This window comes from Taudactylus pleione, unplaced genomic scaffold (genome assembly GCF_031769625.1).
Source record: "Taudactylus pleione unplaced genomic scaffold, aTauple2 ptg000184l, whole genome shotgun sequence".
Classification (NCBI taxonomy): domain Eukaryota; kingdom Metazoa; phylum Chordata; class Amphibia; order Anura; family Myobatrachidae; genus Taudactylus; species Taudactylus pleione.
The window spans coordinates 7,143,310-7,163,231 of NW_028284586.1; the positions used below are offsets into that span (position 1 = coordinate 7,143,310).

General features: G+C 45.2%; 1 protein-coding gene across 1 annotated transcript in view; it reads right to left on the reverse strand.

The window, feature by feature from the left end:
- Positions 1-19,922, reverse strand: part of TMC5 (transmembrane channel like 5) — a 183,986-nt gene that overhangs the window by 140,809 nt on the left and 23,255 nt on the right. The window contains exon 2 of the mRNA XM_088476220.1: positions 2,661-2,797. Within this exon, the coding sequence (XP_088332346.1) occupies positions 2,661-2,734 (74 nt within the window). The 5' untranslated portion in view covers positions 2,735-2,797. The remainder of the gene's footprint in view (positions 1-2,660; positions 2,798-19,922) is intronic.

The window sequence follows — 19,922 nt, forward strand, 5'->3', positions numbered from 1 at the left end:
ATCTCCACTCCCCCGTTTTCAAGCACCTTCCCCTGTTACCACCCACAAACGCCTCAATCTGTCACTCAAACTACCGACCTGGCTGTGTTCAAGGAGAGAGAAATTTCTGATCGTAGCGGCTAGTTTGCGCACGCGCATTGTGAACTTTACACATGCGCAGTATAGCGAACATCGGTGGCGTACGACCGTGCGGCCACTTCGACCGACTCTGAATGAGGTCCTCAGTGTGCTATGTGGAATACAATGTGTTGTGTGGCAATACAGTGTGCTATGTGTAAATATAATGTGGTGTGTGGGAATACAATGAAGTTGCACTGTGTGCAGTAAAGTTGTACTAAGTGAAGATGTACTGTAGGCAGTGAAATTGTATGCAAAGAATTTGTACTGTAGGCCTGATACAGAGTTGTACGCTATTGCTCTCGCTGATGCGATTTTCGTAGCTGTGGATGTGCAAAAATCAGCTAATGCAACAGCGGCTGGAACTTGTACTGCCTACAACAGAGTACACATACACAACATCGGACGCAGCTCCGGAAAAAATTGTTCCATTTGCAAAAACATCGCCATAGCATACAACTCTGAATCAGGCCTAGTGTGCAATGAAGTTACACTCAGTAAAGTTGAACTGTGGGGACCAACGCGTTTCGTACCTGCCTAGGTACTTTTTCAAGGATAGTTTCCTTCTCTCTGGTTACTTCCTTTTATAGGGAAAACTTTATTAACCAATAAAAAAACCGGAAGTGGTCATCATAAAAATGGCCGAAAAGAGCGGTAAGCTCACGGGCCAATGTTAAAACATGTGGTTTCACAAAAAATAATTGGACCGCGTTGGACCCCTGAGATAGTGTGGAGGAAGAACAGTGGAGCATTACTGGACTACAACTTGATGATCTTCCTGACTTGTTGACGTGATCCTGTGCCGCTGCTCACAACCACCGCTACCCCACTTACACTTCGTGCAGCTTCCTGTGCAGTGCAGGCAATTCAACACGCTGCCAGCACTAGAAGCCACAGATTAAGGTAGGGACAGCTAGGTCGCATTGGATTTAACATACCACTGCACGCTTGCTTGGACCTGCCATCAATTTTTCCTAAAAGAGCTTAAACATATGGTTTCAGTGTTTTATGTTTGTTCATTTGTTTGTTTGTTTGTCCATATAATTTTTTTTTTTTTTTTTTTTTATTGTTTCATTTTTTTTGTTTTCCCTGATCTAGTTTTAACAAGCGCTCGTTTTCCCTTTCCATATGTGGGTGGTAACAGGGGAAGGTGCTTGAAAACGGGGAGTGGAGATCCGATCGCAGGCGTGCTTAAAGGTCAAAACGGGCGTTTTATGGGTGTGCATATTTAAAACAGCAGCGTCATTGACCACGTCACTGGGTTTTTTTTTAGCCAGAACTGCTCGCAAAATTGTGGTAGCAAAAACCAACCACAAGAATAGCGAGCAGCTCATACCCTGTTCGATGTACTCGATTAATCTAATAAATAGCGGACATGACGTAGGATGCGAGCGGCCAGGGGGCGTAGTTTCCCAAAAAACGACCGCAAGTTTTGTTTGCTCGTTCAGACCTAGAGGCGTGAACAGACCGCAAACAGCGAACGGTTCATTTGAATAGCCACCCCTATTTTCAGGACGAGCGAACGCTAATTGCGTCCGGCTCTGAATCAGGCCCAAAGTCAGATGTGGCAGTCAGTGAAGTTGTCCTGAGCATGGTAAAGTTGTAATGTGCACAGTAGTATTATGGGAGCAGGAGTATTGCATCAAATAAGAATTACTATGAGACAGCACAATATTCGGAATTATGGGCCTGATTCAGAGCCGCTCGTAAGCGGCCGCTCGTTCGCTCCGAGCGATGTTTGCCCAACTGCGCATGCATACGGATCGTAATACGCATGCGCGAACCAGTCAGTGCGGCCGAAAATCGTTTGTTCGCTAAATAGCGAATGCCTGCTATTTTGAGTGACAGGAGGAGGCGTATGTGGGTGGTAACAGGGGAAGGTGCTTGAAAACGGGGAGTGGAGATCAGAATGCAGGCGTGCTTAAAAGGTCAAAACGGGCGTTTTATGGGTGTGCATAATTAATACAGCAGCGTCATTGACCACGTCACTGGGTTATTTTATAGTCAGAACTGCTCGCAAGATTGTGGTAGGAAAAACCAACCACAAGAATAGCGAGCAGTTCATACGCTGGTCGATGTACTCGATTAATCTAATAAATAGCGGACATGACGTAGGATGCGAACGGCCAGGGGGCGTAGTTATACAAAAAACGACCGCAAGATTTGTTCACTCGTTCAGACATGGAGGCGTGAACAGACCGCAAAGAGCGAACGGTTCATTTGAATAGCCACTCCCTTTTCCTGAACGACCGTCCGCAAATAGCGTCCGGCTCTGAATCAGGCCCTATGTTTTTTAAGTATAATTGAGAATAGATTGCTATGCTGTTCTGTAATGATCCAATGACCAACGAGACTACCCAGAAATAGTATATGGAGACAGCATGTGCGTAATAACACAGTTAAGTCACCATTATCCTTTTACAGAAATTATAAGCAGTGTATATTTTGATGTGTGGTTTGCCATTGGTAAATTGCCCAGGTTACAAAATGCACATAAATCACCTGAAAACCTGTATTAGTGCATTTCCCCATTGTTTACATACCCTCTGTCAATCTCCAGAGTCTCTGAGTCATGGTATGCAGTGTTATAAATCCCATCGTTGTAACGTAACGCCATGGTGATGCCTCTTCCTCTGTACACAGAACTCTACTTTCTCAGAACTTATTCCTCCACACTATACTGGAAACAAAGGAGATATATACCATAGCTTATTAGTCATTTACTTCTCATCTAGCAGTTTAGGTGTAGTTAGGCAGCCTGTTTTGGGTGTGCTGGGGCTTGCAGTTTAACAATACCTGACGAAAAACAGGTTGACTACCTATATAAACATAGGCAAAGAATAATCTACTGATAGGGCCGTATTCAATTAGTTTCGCACCCGCGATACTTTTCCGCCTGCTGCACTTTTCGCCTACATCACGTATGTTGGTTACGAAAACTTTTCATGCGTGCCCCTGCTATTCGCCGTATTCAATTCCAAAACAAGCAAAAACGCCATTTGGGCGAAACTTAAATAGGCGGAAAGAGCTGTCAAAAATGGGGAAATCAGCCTAACACCCCCCAAAAGATGCACTATCATTGGGGACCAATATAGAAGTCCCCGTATAGCCCTACTGAAGCTATTTGGGGTACTTAAGTGCTGTCAATTGCTTGTAATCAGCGTCTTTGCACAAGTGGTGAAGAAGAGCATTTTGCTGGGGTTTTTTTGTGAAAATAAGTAATCCTGTCAAATTTGGGGTACTTGAAAATGGGTGTTAGCATATTTTATAGTCGCCAAAGTGAAGTGTAAAAAATCAAGAAAAACCCGCCTAAAGCAAGCACCTACAATCAAAAAAACACTTCCCCCATACTTGCAGACCCCCTAAAAGTCTATTTCGCTAGATTTAAAGTTTGTACCCCGACTTTGTACTTTTTCGCACCCATTTTCAAAGTCATTTTTTAGTGTGATCCTCACTTTTTTGGGGGGTATTTTTTGATGCAGTTATCCTTTGGGAGGCTGTCCCAAGGGTGCTGAGTAGTTTCCCCACCTTTGCACCCCAAAACCGCAATTCTGCCCTTTTTTCCGCCTGCTATTCAGAGGCGAATCTTTTTCGCCTATTACATTGCATTGCGTTTTTGCGTACGTGAAAAGTGTTTGGAATTGAATAGGGATCAAACTTTCCGTCTGGCAAAATAACGTCATCCGCAATACTTTTTCGCGGATTCCGATTTATCGCATCTAATTGAATACGGCCCTTAAAGTGAAGTTTCATTAAACTAAAATAATAATACATTAATTACAACTAAACATTATTATTTTTGCATATTTGGCTTGGCTAGTATTAATGTAAATAGAAAATAAATCATAGATATAAGAATTATCTATAGTATTCTGACTAACTGGTGATGTGACATTAGTATGTGACAATAGCAGAGCAGAATTATAAATCTAAACTGAGCATAAGGGGTATATTTACTAAAGTGTGGGATTTTAGAAGTGGAGTTGTTGCCTATAGCAACCAATCAGATTCTACTTATCATTTGTCTAGCACCTTCTAGAACAGGGGTTTTCAAACTTGGCCCTCCAGATGCTGTGGAACTACACATTCCAGCATGCACTGCACATAGTTTTAGCATGCTGTTATATCAAAAAGGTGGCAGTGCATGCTGGGATGTGTAGTTCCACAGCAGCTGGAGGGCCAAGTTTGAAGACCCCTGTTCTAGAAGCTAATGGCTAGAATCTGATTGGTAGTTATCGGTAACAACTCCACTTCTAAAAACCCACACTTTAGTAAATATACCCCTAAGAGTGCATGGCAGGGGAGGGCAAAACACAGGCTACGACAGGCATTTCTGGTTTAATCATGATTTTCATACTGGCGGCAGCAACACAAACTTATCAGGGCTTTGTGTACTGTGACTAGGTATGGCCACTGGAAACTGATGATTGCCAACCATCGATGTTTCCGATCCAATGAAGATGCTTTCTCCAATCTTTCCGATGGCTGCTCCAATGGCTGACATCAGGAAGGAGAAACTCAGTGGGAGCACAGCAGAAATCCTATGCACAGGTGTAAATGTCAGCAGCCCACTGATCAAGCACAATAGCAAACCATCAATGGTTAAGCCACATTGGGGCCTATTCATCATAACTTAAAATTTGATGGCGGTAATTAGGTTTAGAACTCGCATGGAGTTCTACCTAATTACCGGAGGAATTCATCATTCCTCCTCTCCATAAGTATCTATTTCGAAAAGCTGTCATTTTTGCGATAACAGCTTTTCGGGAAATAGATAGTTTTCCCTCTCTACACTAACTTACCGCAGCCGGACCTTTGCTCTTTGAAGCAAATGCGTGCTGTCAGTTAGCCTAAATCAGATTGCAGGAGGGCTTTATTAAGTTGAGAAGCCTGAATTTGTTTTTATTGTTTATACCAGTGGTTCCCAAACTAGGTTCCGTGGCACCTGGGGTGTCACTGGGCACTTGCAAGGGTGCCAAGATTTGGTGCTCCAGTCCCAAACCAAATGATGTATGGTCAGTGTGATAGGCAATACTAGTGCGGGTGGCTACTAAACATAAATTTGGACAAACAGAAGAGCAACCGTGTCCACTACCACATAACAAGATAGGTAAGCACAAGGGAAAACTTGCAATGTCGGCCCTACTGTATATGGCAGATATGTGCGCAGCCGGACATTACTGCACATTGCTTTGAATTCCCCACAATGGGAGATAATAAAATCATAGGTATAGTTATATTTTAACTCCTTATCACTGAATGGATGTGTATAAGCTCCCAAACTAAACAGGCCTCAAATGTCAAACATACAGAGTGGCACTCCCTATATAACTGTTTGTAAGGTGTAGTGTTGTGACCATGAACATTTTTGTTAGTGGGCACCCAATAATATGAGATATGGTAAGAACTTACCCTTGTTAGCTCTATTTCTACGAAGTCCATAGGGTTCCACAGGATACCTTGGGGTATAGGTGATGACGTCAGGCATCGGGCACCATAGAGTTAAGTTTCAGCCTCCCAGGATGCACTAGGGTCCCCCTCCTATACCGCGCCCCCGAGCCAAGGCATCTCAGTTAGGTACCAAGCCATAGGCCGGAGGAGGAGAAGGAAGAGAGAGAAGAAAGATCTGGACACACACAAGAATCACATTCTCACCAGAGGGAGACGGAAAAACCGGTGACCAGAGTAAAGCCCACCTGCAGCACAGGTGCGACAGGGTGGGAGTCCTGTGGAACCCTATGGACTCCGTAGAAATAGAGATAACAAGGGTAAGTTCTTACCATATCTCATATTTTCTACTTCAGGGTCCATAGGGTATCCACAGGATACCTTGGGGATGTCCCAAAGCAGTATCCTTTAAGGGTGGGGACGCTCCTGTGCTGAAAGGAGAATCCGCCGCCCGAAGGAAGCATCCTGAGAGGCAAAGGTGTCAAACGCATAATATCTCACAAAGGTATGGACAGAGGACCACGTAGCAGCCTTGCAGATCTGGACTGCAGAGGCACCACGTCGAGCTGCCCACGAAGGACCCACAGACCTAGTGGAATGAGCCTTCACAGAAGGAGGAACCGGCAGGCCTTCATGAAGATAAGCTTCAGAAATAGCCATACGGATCCAGGCTGCCAAAGTTTGCTTTGAAGTAGGCCAACCCTTTTTACGGAAGCCACAGAGGACAAACAAGGCGTCCGACTTCCTAAACGAAGAAGTGCGGTCAACATAAGTCCTTAAGGCCCGCACAACGTCCAAAGTGGCCTCACCCACTGAAAGGCCGGTTGAGTTAAAAGCTGGAACAACTATTTCCTCGTTAACATGAAACTGGGAAACAACTTTGGGAAGAAAATCAGGACGGAGTGCGTAGCACTGCCCTGTTCCCATGAAAAATCAAGAAAGGGGGTCTACAAGAGAGAGCCCCTAAATCAGAAACACGTCTGGCCGAAGCTATGGCCAGAAGGAAAACAGTCTTAGCTGTAAGCCATTTAAGATCCACTGAGCCCAGTGGTTCAAACGGCGGTCCTTGGAGAGCTCTCAGGACCACAGCCAAGTCCCAAGGCGCAACGGGTGGAACAAAAGGCGGCTGAATTCGCAGAACGCCCTGCATAAAGGTGCGTACATCAGGGATTGTAGCAATCCTACGGTGAAACCAGACAGACAGGGCAGAAACCTGCACCTTCAAAGAAGCAAGGTGAAGCCCGTGGTCTAGTCCCACTTGTAGGAAGGAGAGTACACGACACAGACGAAACTCCCGCGGTGCATAACCTCTCGGTCGACACCACTGGAAGAACGTATGCCACACGCGATGGTATATTCTCGCGGAAGACGGTTTCCGAGCTCTTAGCATGGTTCGCACCACAGAGCTGGAAAACCCCCTGGACCTTAACATAGCCGTCTCAACAGCCACGACCCCAAAGACAGCCGAGTCAGGTCCGGGTGAAGACAAGGACCCTGTGACAGAAGGTCCGGTCGGAGCGGTAAGCGCAGAGGACTGTCCACGGACAGACCCTGAAGGTCTGAGAACCAGTGCCCTCTGGGCCATGTGGGAGCTATCAACAGGAGCGTCCCTCCTTCCTGTTTGAATTTCCGGATTACCCGTGGAAGAAGGGAAACCGGAGGAAAGAGGTAAGCAAACCGGAACGTCCACCGGACGGACAGAGCATCCACCAGAGATGCCTCTTCGTCTCTTGTACGAGACCCATACACCGGCAACTTGTTGTTGTTCCGGGACGCCAAGAGGTCGATCTCTGGAAGACCCCACCTGTCCACCAGCAGTTGAAAAACGTCCGGGTGCAGGGACCATTCCCCTGGATGAACATCCTGGCGACTGAGAAAGTCCGCCTCCCAGTTTAGCACTCCCGGGATGAAGACAGCTGATATGGCCGGAAGATTCCGCTCCGCCCATACCAGGATCCAAGACACCTCTACGAGAGCCGCCCGACTTCGGGTTCCTCCTTGCCGGTTTATGTAGGCTACGGTGGTAGCGTTGTCCGACTGGACCTGCACTGGGTGACCTTGGAGAACCCGATGTGCCTGCTGGAGAGCATTGAAAACCGCTCGGAGTTCCAAGATGTTTATTGGAAGCTCTGCTTCTGCCGGAGTCCACCTGCCCTGGAACAAGTGTGGACCCGAAACCGCTCCCCAGCCCCGAAGACTGGCGTACGTTGTTAACAGGACCCAATTCGCCACCCAGAATGGACGACCCCTGTTGAGATGGGTCGTCTGCAACCACCAGGCTAGAGACAGGCGAACCTCCGGAGTGAGCACCAACGTCTAGGACTTCAGACTCTGAGGCAATCCATTCTATTTGAACAGGATCAGGTGCTGCAGAGGTCTGGAGTGAAACTGGGCATATTCCACCATGTCGAATACCGACGCCATGGAGCCCAGTAACCTCATTGCCGAGTGCAGAGACACCCGGCGGCTCTGCAGACAACTGCGCACCCTCGACTGTAAGGCAGAGATCTTTTCCCCCGTCACAAAGATCCTTTGCTGTCCCGAGTCCAATAAGGCTCCGAGATGCAGAATCCGCTGAGACGGGATCAGGGTGGACTTCTGCCAGTTTATCAACCAGCCGTGCCGTTGCAGTAGCGCAATGGTCAGGTCCAAGTGGCGCAGAAGGAGCTCCGGAGATCCTGCCACTAAGAGAAGGTCGTCCAAGTACGGCAACATGCGGACTCCCTGCAGCCGCAGGGAAGCCGCCATGACCGCCATCACCTTGGTGAAAACACGTGGTGCTGTCGCCAGGCCAAAAGGTAACGCCCGGAACTGAAAGTGATCGCTGCGGATTGCAAACCTGAGGAACTGCTGATGGCGCAAAAGAATAGGGACATGCAGGTAAGCGTCCTGTATGTCCAATGACACCATGTAGTCCCCAGGTTCCAGCGCCAGAATAATGGACTGAAGGGTCTCCATCCAAAACTTCGGCACCCGCAAAGACTTGTTGAGAGCCTTGAGGCTGAGAATCGGACGAAACGACCCATTGGGTTTCTGCACCAAAAAGAGTGGAATAGAAACCCTGGCCCCTCTGGGAGAATGGAACAGGCACTATAACTCCAGCCTGGAGTATAGTGTGCAAGACCTTCCGCAGCTCCGTGGCTTTGTTCCGGTCTGATGGTAGACCCGTGGTGAAGAATCGAGCCGGGGTCTGTGCCGGAAGGAGAGGGCATACCCGTGTGAGACCACCTCGAGAACCCAAGTGTCCATCGTGGTGACCGACCAACACCGGGCGAACTGCAGCAGGCGGCCTCCCACTTTGGGATCCCCCAAAGGGAGGCCCGGACCGTCAGGCCACAGGCTTGTCATCTGGCTTAGGGGCCGGACGTCTGGTACTCCAGGCCTGCTTCCGAGGCTTGTCCGATTTCTTGGGGCCAGCCTGTCGGGGCAAGGACTGTGCTTTAGGCCTACCCTGGGCCCTATAAGGCCGAAAGGATGATTTACCTGAACCGGAAGGAACTGCAGCAGACGGGAGACATGCCGATTTGGCTGCCGCCAGCGTGGCTACAATTTTGTCCAGGTCCGGACCAAAGAGAACTTCTCCGTTAAAAGGCAACGCTTCCAAACCCTTTTTGGAATCCGCGTCCACCTTCCAAGATCGCAACCACAATGTGCGACGAGCAGCTACAGCTGCCAAAGAAATTCGAGACGCCAGGGTACTAATATCCAAGGCCGCTTCGTTGATATAAGTGGCCGAATCCCGGAGATTGCCGATCAACTCCGTCTGCTCAGCCGAACAGTCGGAATCGAAGGACGCCTCCAACGTATCAGCCCAGCGCTCCATAGCTCTGGCAACCCAGCAAATGGCCATAGCTGGCCGCGCTGCCCCCCCCCCACAAGGGAATAGACGGACTTCAGGCAGATCTCCACCTTGCGGTCCGTAGCATCCTTAAGGGAGGACATGTATGGCATAGGTAATGTGGCACTACGGACAAGGCGTGTCACAAGAGAATCCACCTGTGGAGGGGACTCCCACTTGGCAAAATAATTGTCCACAAACGGATACGCCACTGCTAAACGCCTTTGAGGCTGATATCGTTTGCCTGGCTGTTTCCACGCTTCCTCTAGATGGTCAACTAATTGTCCCGAAAGAGAAAACACTGTGGTATCTCCTTTAACATCCTTGAAAAAGGCGTATTTGGACTTTGATACTGGAGGTTCCTCATCCTCAATAACTAAAGCAGTACGGACTGCACGAATAAGGCCAGGTATATACACCTTAGACTTAGCATCCGACTCTTTAGGACGGGGGGGTTCCTGGTCAGAAAGATCCAGAATCTCCCCATCGTCGGACGTCCCGTCGTCATCCTCATAAGGAGCAGACAGAGACGCCACCGGCCGCTTGTGAGGCCGCATCACAGACTCCCCTTGCAACACTTCTGACAACTGCTGTACAGAGCTTGTTAACAAATTAACCCACGCAGGCTCATGAGAGACCTGAGGAGGGGAAATAGGGAGACTGTGGGGTACCATCAATTGTCTTGGGAAACCCTGCATGGGTGACGACACCACTGACTGCTGGGACAAACCCATCTGAGTGAAGGCAGGCTGCGGAGCTAACTGGCCCACGAGGGTTTTAAGCGCTTTGGCAAAACAAGCCCAGGGCGGCTCCTGTACTGAAGCTGTGACCGTAATCGGTCGCGTCAACGAATAACACCGTCGACATAGTCCCTCCGCAGTACCGTCCCCCTCCGCTATAGGTACCTTGCATGTAGTACATAAAAGAGAGGAAAATCACTTTCAGACATAATGGTAAGTATGTGACCCCTCTCATTGATACTCGTTAGTATAGTGTGAGACCACCCTGCAAGCACCGCACCGCAAGGGCTTTAGCAGAAAGAACAGGGACAGTTAAATGCTGACAGATAGAAAATGAAAGTACAGGCAGCAGACGCTAGCATAGGTCACATACAATGCAAAGAAATCAATTCCTGCACTATCAGCGCTGATCCTCAACTACACAGACTCAGAGCCTGGTAGGACACAGCGCTGCATACACAGACCTTAATCCAACGGAGGAGAGGTATGCAGGGGGACCCAGACCGCGATGCCACCGTTTATCAGCGTCCAGCAGCGCTCACCATGCTTCTTCCAAAGATGGCCACCGAGGAGCTGAGAGGAGGCCGGCCTGAGGGAGGAGCGCTGACACAGGACCAGTCAGCTAGAGCAGAGAGGGCAGAGAGGGCTGTGTGCAGCGGGGGAGGCGCCGGCTGTGAGACAGGGAAGGCGCGCTTCCCTGGCTTGCATTTAACCCCTGGGACGCCACAGCGCTACCGCTCTGCCGCGGTCCTGCTGTCCCAGGGGGGTAGTGGAAGCGCAGGTTAGAACCTGGCTCCACGCTGCAGCCAGTCCCCAGGGAGCCCCCTGCCTGGGGACTCAGGACCATGTATCAGCGGGGACCCACCGCGGGACCCCGCTGCCTACCTGTTGTCCCCCTTGATTCCGGCCATGGTCCTAAACATCTGGGGTCACCACTAGCTGTGACCCCAGATGCCTACCAGCATCCCCGGATCAGTACCGGCGTTCTGGTACCGGCGGGGGTGTAGGGAAGACAGCATGGACGTCAGGACTGACTGTCCATGCTGTACTTCCAGATGTGCAGCCACAGCTGCATTAAAGAAACTTCAGGGGCTCTTCATGGCCCCCCTCTAACAGTTGCATCCGACTCCGGCCGGGCACCAAACTAAACTGGGATGCCTTGGCTCGGGGGCGGGGTATAGGAGGGGGACCCTAGTGCATCCTGGGAGGCTGAAACTTAACTCTATGGTGCCCGATGCCTGACGTTATCACCTATACCCCAAGGTATCCTGTGGATACCCTATGGACCCTGAAGTAGAAAACTGTACATAAGATGGAAGTTGGACACAGAGTACTCCTAAACAAGACAAACTAAGACCATTTGGAATTTAAAGGGATTCACGTTATGTAGTGGGAGTTATGTTCAGGTCACACACATGAGACCTGGGATGTATCATGTACACTTTTATGACAGAAAATGTTTATTAAAGTTGTGTCAATATATCCCAAGTACCCTTGGTCTGTAATACTCTACAGCCTTATAGACCCATAATAAGAGACATTAACTAGCATCTGTCAGTTATTACTACATACAGCTTACAGCTGCACTACCAGGAATGGAGAATCAATCACCCTACCCACAGGTTGCCTCATCACAGCTCTGGGGGCCTGCTTACAATGGGTGGACAGATGGAGTTTGCAGCCTATAATTGGTCCCTCTGCTCATACACCCCTCCGCAGCCATTTTAGAAATGTACATTTCCTATGGGCTGCACTACAAGGAAGTAGCAGCCTAGTGAATACTGACAGAATAACTCGGAATGCTTTTTTAAAGGCTGAGGGGTCTATTTCCTAAGCAGTGTTAGGAGACAGAGTGAAAAGTGATAAGGTGCCAGCCAATCCGCTCCCAACTGTCATTTTTCAAACACAGCCTGTGAGATGGCAGTTAGGAGCGGATTGGCTGGCACCTTATCACTTTTCACTCTGTCTCCTAACAATGCTTAGTAAATAAACCCCTGAATCTATTTGCGTTGGCAATAGGGAAGATCTACTGTGACTCTTCAAGGTGTTCCTTTGTATACAAATACAAGCCAGCGTACACTATGTCATCTCTGCCAGGTTGTGTGTCTGGTTCTACACACAAATCCTAAAACAGTATTTCTTATTTCACATTCACAACAATATATTCTTATGAACTTCAGAGGGTGGAGATAGATGTGTGTTAATATGCACATATCAAAGACATGATAAAAGTCTAAAACAGTATGTACCACTGTAAATAATGTAACCCTTATGAGCCGTTACTAGTATAAGGTTTATAAAACATTAATTGCCAAATGAGACTTATAGGAAAAGGTCACAAAGTGATATATAATGTTCTACTAATTTAAGTACAAAAAAAACACACAGGGGAAGCCTGGCACTATTACTTGAATAATAATGTCACTAATTGATTATTATAGATCAGTGGTTCCCAAACTTTTTTGAATTACGGCGCCCTAGAGTATCAGCATTGTCTTCACTGCACCCCTAAGCCAAAAGTTTGTTATTGAGATTTCAGAAAAAACTGTAGTAAATTGTGCTTCCCTGTCATCCTTAGGCTCAGTTATGTGGTGATGGACAGGTTTGCACTTCTGTTTGTCCACATATTTACATTACATTGATTATAAATAATTTGATTTGGTGCTAGACTACCAAACTGAGGCACCTCTGCAAGTGTCCCAAGGCACCCCAGGGTGCCACGGCGCACAGTTTGGGAACCACTGTAATAGATAATTAAAAATTAAGCAAATTTGAGTATAATTTTATCTTATTTATAAAGTTCTACATGGCTTTCATACCGCCGTACAAAGGGATAAAATGACAACAAGAAATATAAGTATAGACTAGCAAAGACATAATTAAAGTGAGCATTTAGCATAATTGTGTAGAGAACACAGAGGAGTGAGGGACCTGCTCATACATGCTTACACTCTATTGGGGACAAGGGTGGACACAATAGGGAGACTTGGGCAGAGACTGCAGAGTTAGGTATAAGTGAGGATGAAAAAACTTTGTATTTATGTCACACTTAAAGGCTAGGAGGCTAGATGAAAGCTGAATAGAGCAAGGGAGGGCATCCCAGAGTCTGCAATCGTTAGCAGAGAGAAGAGAGTGAGAGGGAGTATGTGAGGTTGGAAATGTAAGGAGGCGCGTTGATGTTGAAAGCTTTGTAGGTGAGAGAGAGCAGTTTGAATTTAATTATGAGGGGAGTGAGCTGAGTGAGTGGCAGAGAGGGACAGCAAAGTTAGAGCGACTATAAAGTAAAATGAGGTGGGCAGAAAAGTTGAAGATAGGCTGGAGACGGGCAAAGCGGGAGTTAGGAAGGCCAGAGAGGAATGGTTTACAGTAGTTGAAATGATAAGGGCATGGATGAGAGTTTCAGTAATATCCAGAGTGAATGCCTGATTTTGGAAATGTACTGTATGTGGGGGAGGAAGGAAAAGGGGATGTAGTTTATATCTTGGGTGTCGGGATTCCAGTTCTTAGAATGCCTGCGGAATCCCGCCTGCTGGCATCTTAATGGTAAGTATTGGGGTTAGGGTTAGGCTGCGGAGGAGAGAGTTAGGCTGCAGGTGGACGGAGGGTTAGGTTAGGCTGCGGGGAGGGAGGGTTAGGTTCAGGGATAGGGTTAGGATACTTACCTGAAGGTGTCGGTATCCTAAACCTGTCGGAATGCAATTGTCAGGATTCTGAACGCCGGAATCCTGAGCGGCGGCATCCCATACCCAACCTGAAGGAAAGGGTGGTCAAGTGTGACACCCATGCATCGGACTTGAGGAACAGTGGTGAGATCAACAGAGGAAACTGGTGGGAGTAGAGAGGGCCCTGGTTGGGGGAAAGATTAAGAATTTAGTTTTAGAAATGTTGAGTTTCAGAAAGCATTGTGTCATCCAGGATGAGATGGCTGACAGGCAGGAGATGTTCACGGGAAACAACACAGGAAATGAGGTCCGGGGAAGAGCGGTAATTTGGACATTGTTGGTATACAGGTGGTAGCAAAGTCCAATGGAACTCTTAAGCTCTCTGAAGGAAGACTTGTAGAGGCAGAAGAGAAAGAAGGTAAGGACAGATCCTTTGGGAATCCTGACGGGAAGGGAAGTGGACAGGAGGTTGACGTGTGTGTAGATACTGAGTGGGAGCAGTTAGACAAACAAAGCAGGAGAGCGCTGTGTCACGAAGCCCAATGAGTGAAAGGTTTGGAAAAGGGGGCATATAACAGTGTCAAATGCTGCTGTGAGGTCAAGGAGTATAAGTATGGAGAATTGGGGCCATAAGGTGAGAGTTTGTAAAATGTGAGGGTTTAGCAGTAAACTCTCACACTATTACATTGTTCGAGTTGTATTTTCAAAATGGGAAAACATCTGGATGAGAGTTTATATTGTGGCCGTTTTTTGAGTCTGAAAAACATGTGAGTTTGCATGTTCTCGGACTCTATTACATTGGCCGAGTTTAAAAATGTGAAAGTTTACTCTAACATTTTCTAAACTCTCACCCTATTACATCTCTAGCTATTATCTTTTAGAAGGTGCTAGATAAATGATAAGTAGACTCTGATTGGTTGCTATGGGCAACAACTCCACTTCTAAAAACCTACACTTTATTAAATATACCCCATTGTATCTCCTTGTATATACATATTGCGTATACACTGCATGTCTATTGTGCTAAGAACTTCATTTAGCACAATAGACAGGCCGGACAACCAACTAGTTAAAAGAAAACCCTGTTATTTTATCCAACAGGAAATGCACAGACTTTTTGTAAGGTGATTTACCAGGAAGGAATAAAGTTTACTTTGTGTTGATGATTGTCCAGGATTAAACGTAATACTCAGCTCTTTCACATGTTCAACAATTACACGGATGTAACCTCAATTCAGTTATTAATACTATTGAATAACATGTAACTATATTAAGCAATATGGGCACTTTTTAATTTCCAGAATGGCTTGTGGCGAAATCCTACTTTGACAAAGGCTTGGGGGTATATGTACTAAGAGGTGGGTTTTCAAAACTCCTAATCTATGTTGGTTTTGTCTGCTATATTTAAAAAGGCAATCAGTCCTGGTTTGCATTTAATATTATTGCCCTTTTAAATCTGGCAGGAAAATTCAGGTATTGTGAGAACCAACTGCTTAGTAAATATAGTCACACAAATGGATGGCCAGACTGAGCAGTTGCAGCCAATCTTTGGGCATGGGGGCAAAGGGGCAATAGAATAGAGCACTACGGCTCCATGTTAACCATATATTTTTCATCCAATTGAGACAAAAATTCATGTAATGCATGCAAATGCATAACAGAAGTGACTAGTAATTAGCTTCAGTTCAAACTTTCCCATGATATACTATACAAAAGATATTGTTACTTTAATAGAAAACTATTTTGGACATCCCGAAGAGAAAATCAGTGTGTCAGACAATAACAAAAAATACACTTTAAACTTTGATCAACTGCTAATTGCTGCCCCTAAATCCTGTAACCTGGGTCTGATGCTGGAGGAGGTAATGTAACAATCAGGGGGGGATTCTGTTAGATGTGAATTGCCCTGTGCATACTGTTATTCACGTGATATGTAGGCGACTGTTATGCAATTTACATGAGGGGTGCTTAGCCCGAATGTATGAATTACGCAATATTTCCAGATACGATCATTACCGCAGATATTGTTAAATTGAATTGCACTGGTCTACATTTCACAAACTACTGTTACATACTGATTTCCTGTACTATAATGTCATTTTGGTAATTGACAGCTCTGTAAGGGGTGCGGTATAACTTGCTGACTTTCAGAATGTCGACATTCACTATATCAACTCTGACATAATGGTCACATTGCCAGAATGTTGTCAGCTAAAATGTCGGCAATGCTATTTTAGTCTAAAACTAACCCTAATTGCAACCTAGCCCTAATCCTAATTGCAGTCTAGCCCTAACTCTAATTGTAGCCTAGCCCTAACCTTAACTCTAAACCTAATTGAAGCCTAACCCTAAAAATGAATGTGTCGACATTCTGACTACATCCCTTGGTTAAGCTATCAGTGTGGGAAGGTACATTCTTAGATAAAGGTGAAACAAACTGTAATGTCTGAGTTAGGGATATTCTCAACAGGATGCCGAGTGCAGATAAAATTGAAAATAACAATGACAAAGAGTCTCAGTCATTGAAAGTAGTATTCAAGCCAGAATTAGGAAATAATTGATAGCTCAGTATTTCTAAGTACAAACAGGAAAGGATCATACACTTTAAATAATAATAGAAACTTATAAACATAAATATACAGTATCTGTGAACAGATGCAAGCTACAGTTTGTTTCATACTAAAATAAAACATATAACCAATAATGCTAATTAAAAGCCACATATACTTTAAAAAACAGTTAGTTAATGCCTACATATAATAATCACTGAATAAATATAAGGGACTTTTAATGATGAAGTATTCTTCTATGCACATGATAAAACAGGAATATGTGGACGTACATATTCATTCAACAACTCATAAACATGTGCATGCTTATGTTACTTTATTTTCCTGCACTGCAGTTTAGAACATATAGAAATGATTGAGTATATATTTGTTGTGTGAGTTGCGGAAGGCCACACTTGTCGAATGGCCCCAGGCCTAGAGAGGATAAGGCCTTCCTTTTCCTCTGTAAAGCAGGCAAGTGTGTGTCTGATGTGGCAGCCATGTTTGTTTCATATCTTAGCAAAAAGCTTGTTAAATGATGTATTAAAAAGTGAGTAGAGATTAGTGTTTTATTTCTCTGCAGTTGTGATTAACTGCGGAGATATGCATAGGCTGAACTGCTATATATATATATTGTTTTAGCAATAAGAATTATCGGTTTAAAATGTAGTTTTAACATGTATAGAACAGCTGACAGTAGCAAGTCTGTTTGTATATAAACAAATGAGCTAACTGAGATAGCATTTAACTACAATAAGCAGAAATGAAGGCTAAATGGACGAACATGTCAGATTCTTACATGGGAACAATAAGATAATGCAGAATTATGTCATTATTATGTCTAAGGCATAGATAGCCAATAAAGACTTAGGCCCTCATTCAGAACCGTACGCTCTGAGGAGAGCGCACGCTCTGAATGAGGGCCGCCCTCCATAAAAATGGAGCGTCCTCCTGGACGCTCGTATAGCTGTGGGTCACCACCCACAGCCTATACGAGCGTGCAGTTTGATGGCCGCGATGGTCGTGACCATCGCGACCATCGAAACTGCGAGCCGGAGCCTGCGGTTGAGGTTTTCAACCGCAAGGCCCGGAGTGATTTTGGCTCTATCAGAGCCAAAATCACTCCCACTGACATCACTAGTGATGTCAGTGGGCCGGCTTCTGACGGGAGGCGTTCCCGTGGGAACGCCCCCGTCAGGGAGGCACGCCCCCGGCACGCCCACCAAAGGGGGCGTGCTGTCAATCAACATCGACAGCACGCCCCCTTTGATCAGACACAACGAGCGAAGGAAAGTCCTTCGCTCGTCGCGTCTGGCGCATGCGCACGACGGAGCTCCCGCCGTCGTGCGCATGCGCAGAGCACAACATCGACCCACTTGCGAGCGGGTCTGAATCAGGCCCTTAGTACGTACAAATATTAATTAGATGAATTGGATATATAAACAAAAATAAGGTATAAATATGAGCAGAGAAAGAGGGAGTGGGGAGCAGTCGAGAGAACAGAGGAGAGAGCGCAGAACGAGGGTCGGGGGGTGCCGTTACGTGTGTTGAAGTATTGACTGACTGCTATCCTGCTATTCTGTCCTGGGTGTCACAAATTTCTTTTAAAAGTAATCTCTACTGCTGTAGGTATAACCTATGTTTTGTTGTTGTGTATGCATTGAGAAAATATATGTATGATTAAGCTGTCTTTAAGTAAAAGCATTGTCATTTATTTTAGAATCTGTGTGGAATTATTTTAGTGCTCTCTATTACAAGTAAGGTTTGTAAGTAATCCAGAACACTATCTGCGTTATCACACATTATTATCTCTTATTATTAGAGAGGTTGTTTCACCTCAGTCTGAGATCCGAACTTGGCGGGAAGATCCGAGCCAAAACCGAACCGCTCATTTCTAATTATAATACACTATAGCAGGAAATACTGTATGTTAGATGATGTTGATAATAAGAAGCTTGTCTCTGACACTGATAATATAGCTCGGATGTTTTGCCTCCTTGAAAGTGGAACGTCGGCGGTGTCCCTTTAGTCAAGGACATCCAGAGAGGCCAAATGTAAGCAATCTGTGTCTCTCCAGCTGTGTCTGAACTACATTACATGTCCCACAATGCTCTGCCAACTGGTGATGTGAATGGATACATTTACTTTCATATGTATATTTTATTTATTACCAGCTATTTATGTAGTGCACATATTTTGCAGCACTTTATAGAGAATATTTGCTCACATCAGTCCCTGCCCCAGTGAATATTACAGTCTATGGGGCTGATTCATTACAGATCAGTGCATACGGACCACTGCATGAATTGACAGATGCAGTGAAAATCCCTATTTGCAGCTAAACATGGCTTTTCACTGCTTTATAAATAGACCCCTATATGTGGGAGAAGTTAGTGAAGATCAGTGGCTAAAAACACTGAAACCAATAACAATGATAGACCTTCATAGTAAAGAAAATAGCAAAGAATTGTTTTGGTAAAATTACAAATTACTATGGGGCCTAGTATTTATTAACATTATTTTTACTAAAATAATGTGAAAACTGGTGTTTTCACACCCATTTCACATTATTTTAGTATCACATGAATTTACTAAACGGCAATTGGAGTAGAATTTGCACTTGGGGTTATATGACATGGCAATGATTGGGGCTATATAATTTGCTAAAAAGGTATAAAACATTTATTTTCTGTTTTGTTATGAGCTACTAAAACATCTAAATGTATGTTATTCTAAACTAATTGTAGTAAATAATTTATAAATGGGAATAATCACACAAAACAATTACTTTTCTGTTTTTATATATAATAAATAAAAAAATATTGCAATACTCAGCTGTCCTGGTGATACTGAGCAGAGGTGGTTATAGTAACTTACCGTTATGCCGGTTTGTGCATCTGCAATGGGACTGAAGCCCTGACTTTAGCTTTCAGTTCCATTATATAAAAAAATAAATACATAAAATAAAGTATTTAAAAAAAATTAGCTCACAGACGTAAAAAGCTAAAAAGCGTTATACATACTATATATAACTTGAGCCATATTGGTTATATTTATTATTATTATGCAGTGTGCACAAGCGGCAGCCCACAGGAGAGGGATCGCGATCAATCTCCCATAGTGAATAATGGGCTAATGTCACCTGAAGATGGCGTTAGTCCACGCAGGCAAGATCTGCAAAGCTTCACTTAGCGGATCCTGTTAATACTGATGCCATAGTTTTCTTGCTTTCCTCTGTGGTGCATTGTATAGTTTTCCCCTTTAATATGTGGAAACAGCCGTTTCCGCATATGTTAAGAGCAGAATTGATTAATAAATATGCCCCTATATAATGTTATTTGTTTTGTACATGAATGACTAAGTATTAGCTTATTTGAGTTATTACATTTTATATAAAATACTTTTGTTCTGGTAACTCCATGGTTGTACATGCTTTTCTAGCAGATGAAGTATCACCACAATACTTAATAGGATGAATAAATATGGGGGTGCTCTGCCCGCCACACTTAATGCCACCAGGCTTATCACCAGCAGCAACGACTTTGACAAATTTTCACATTGTGAGAAA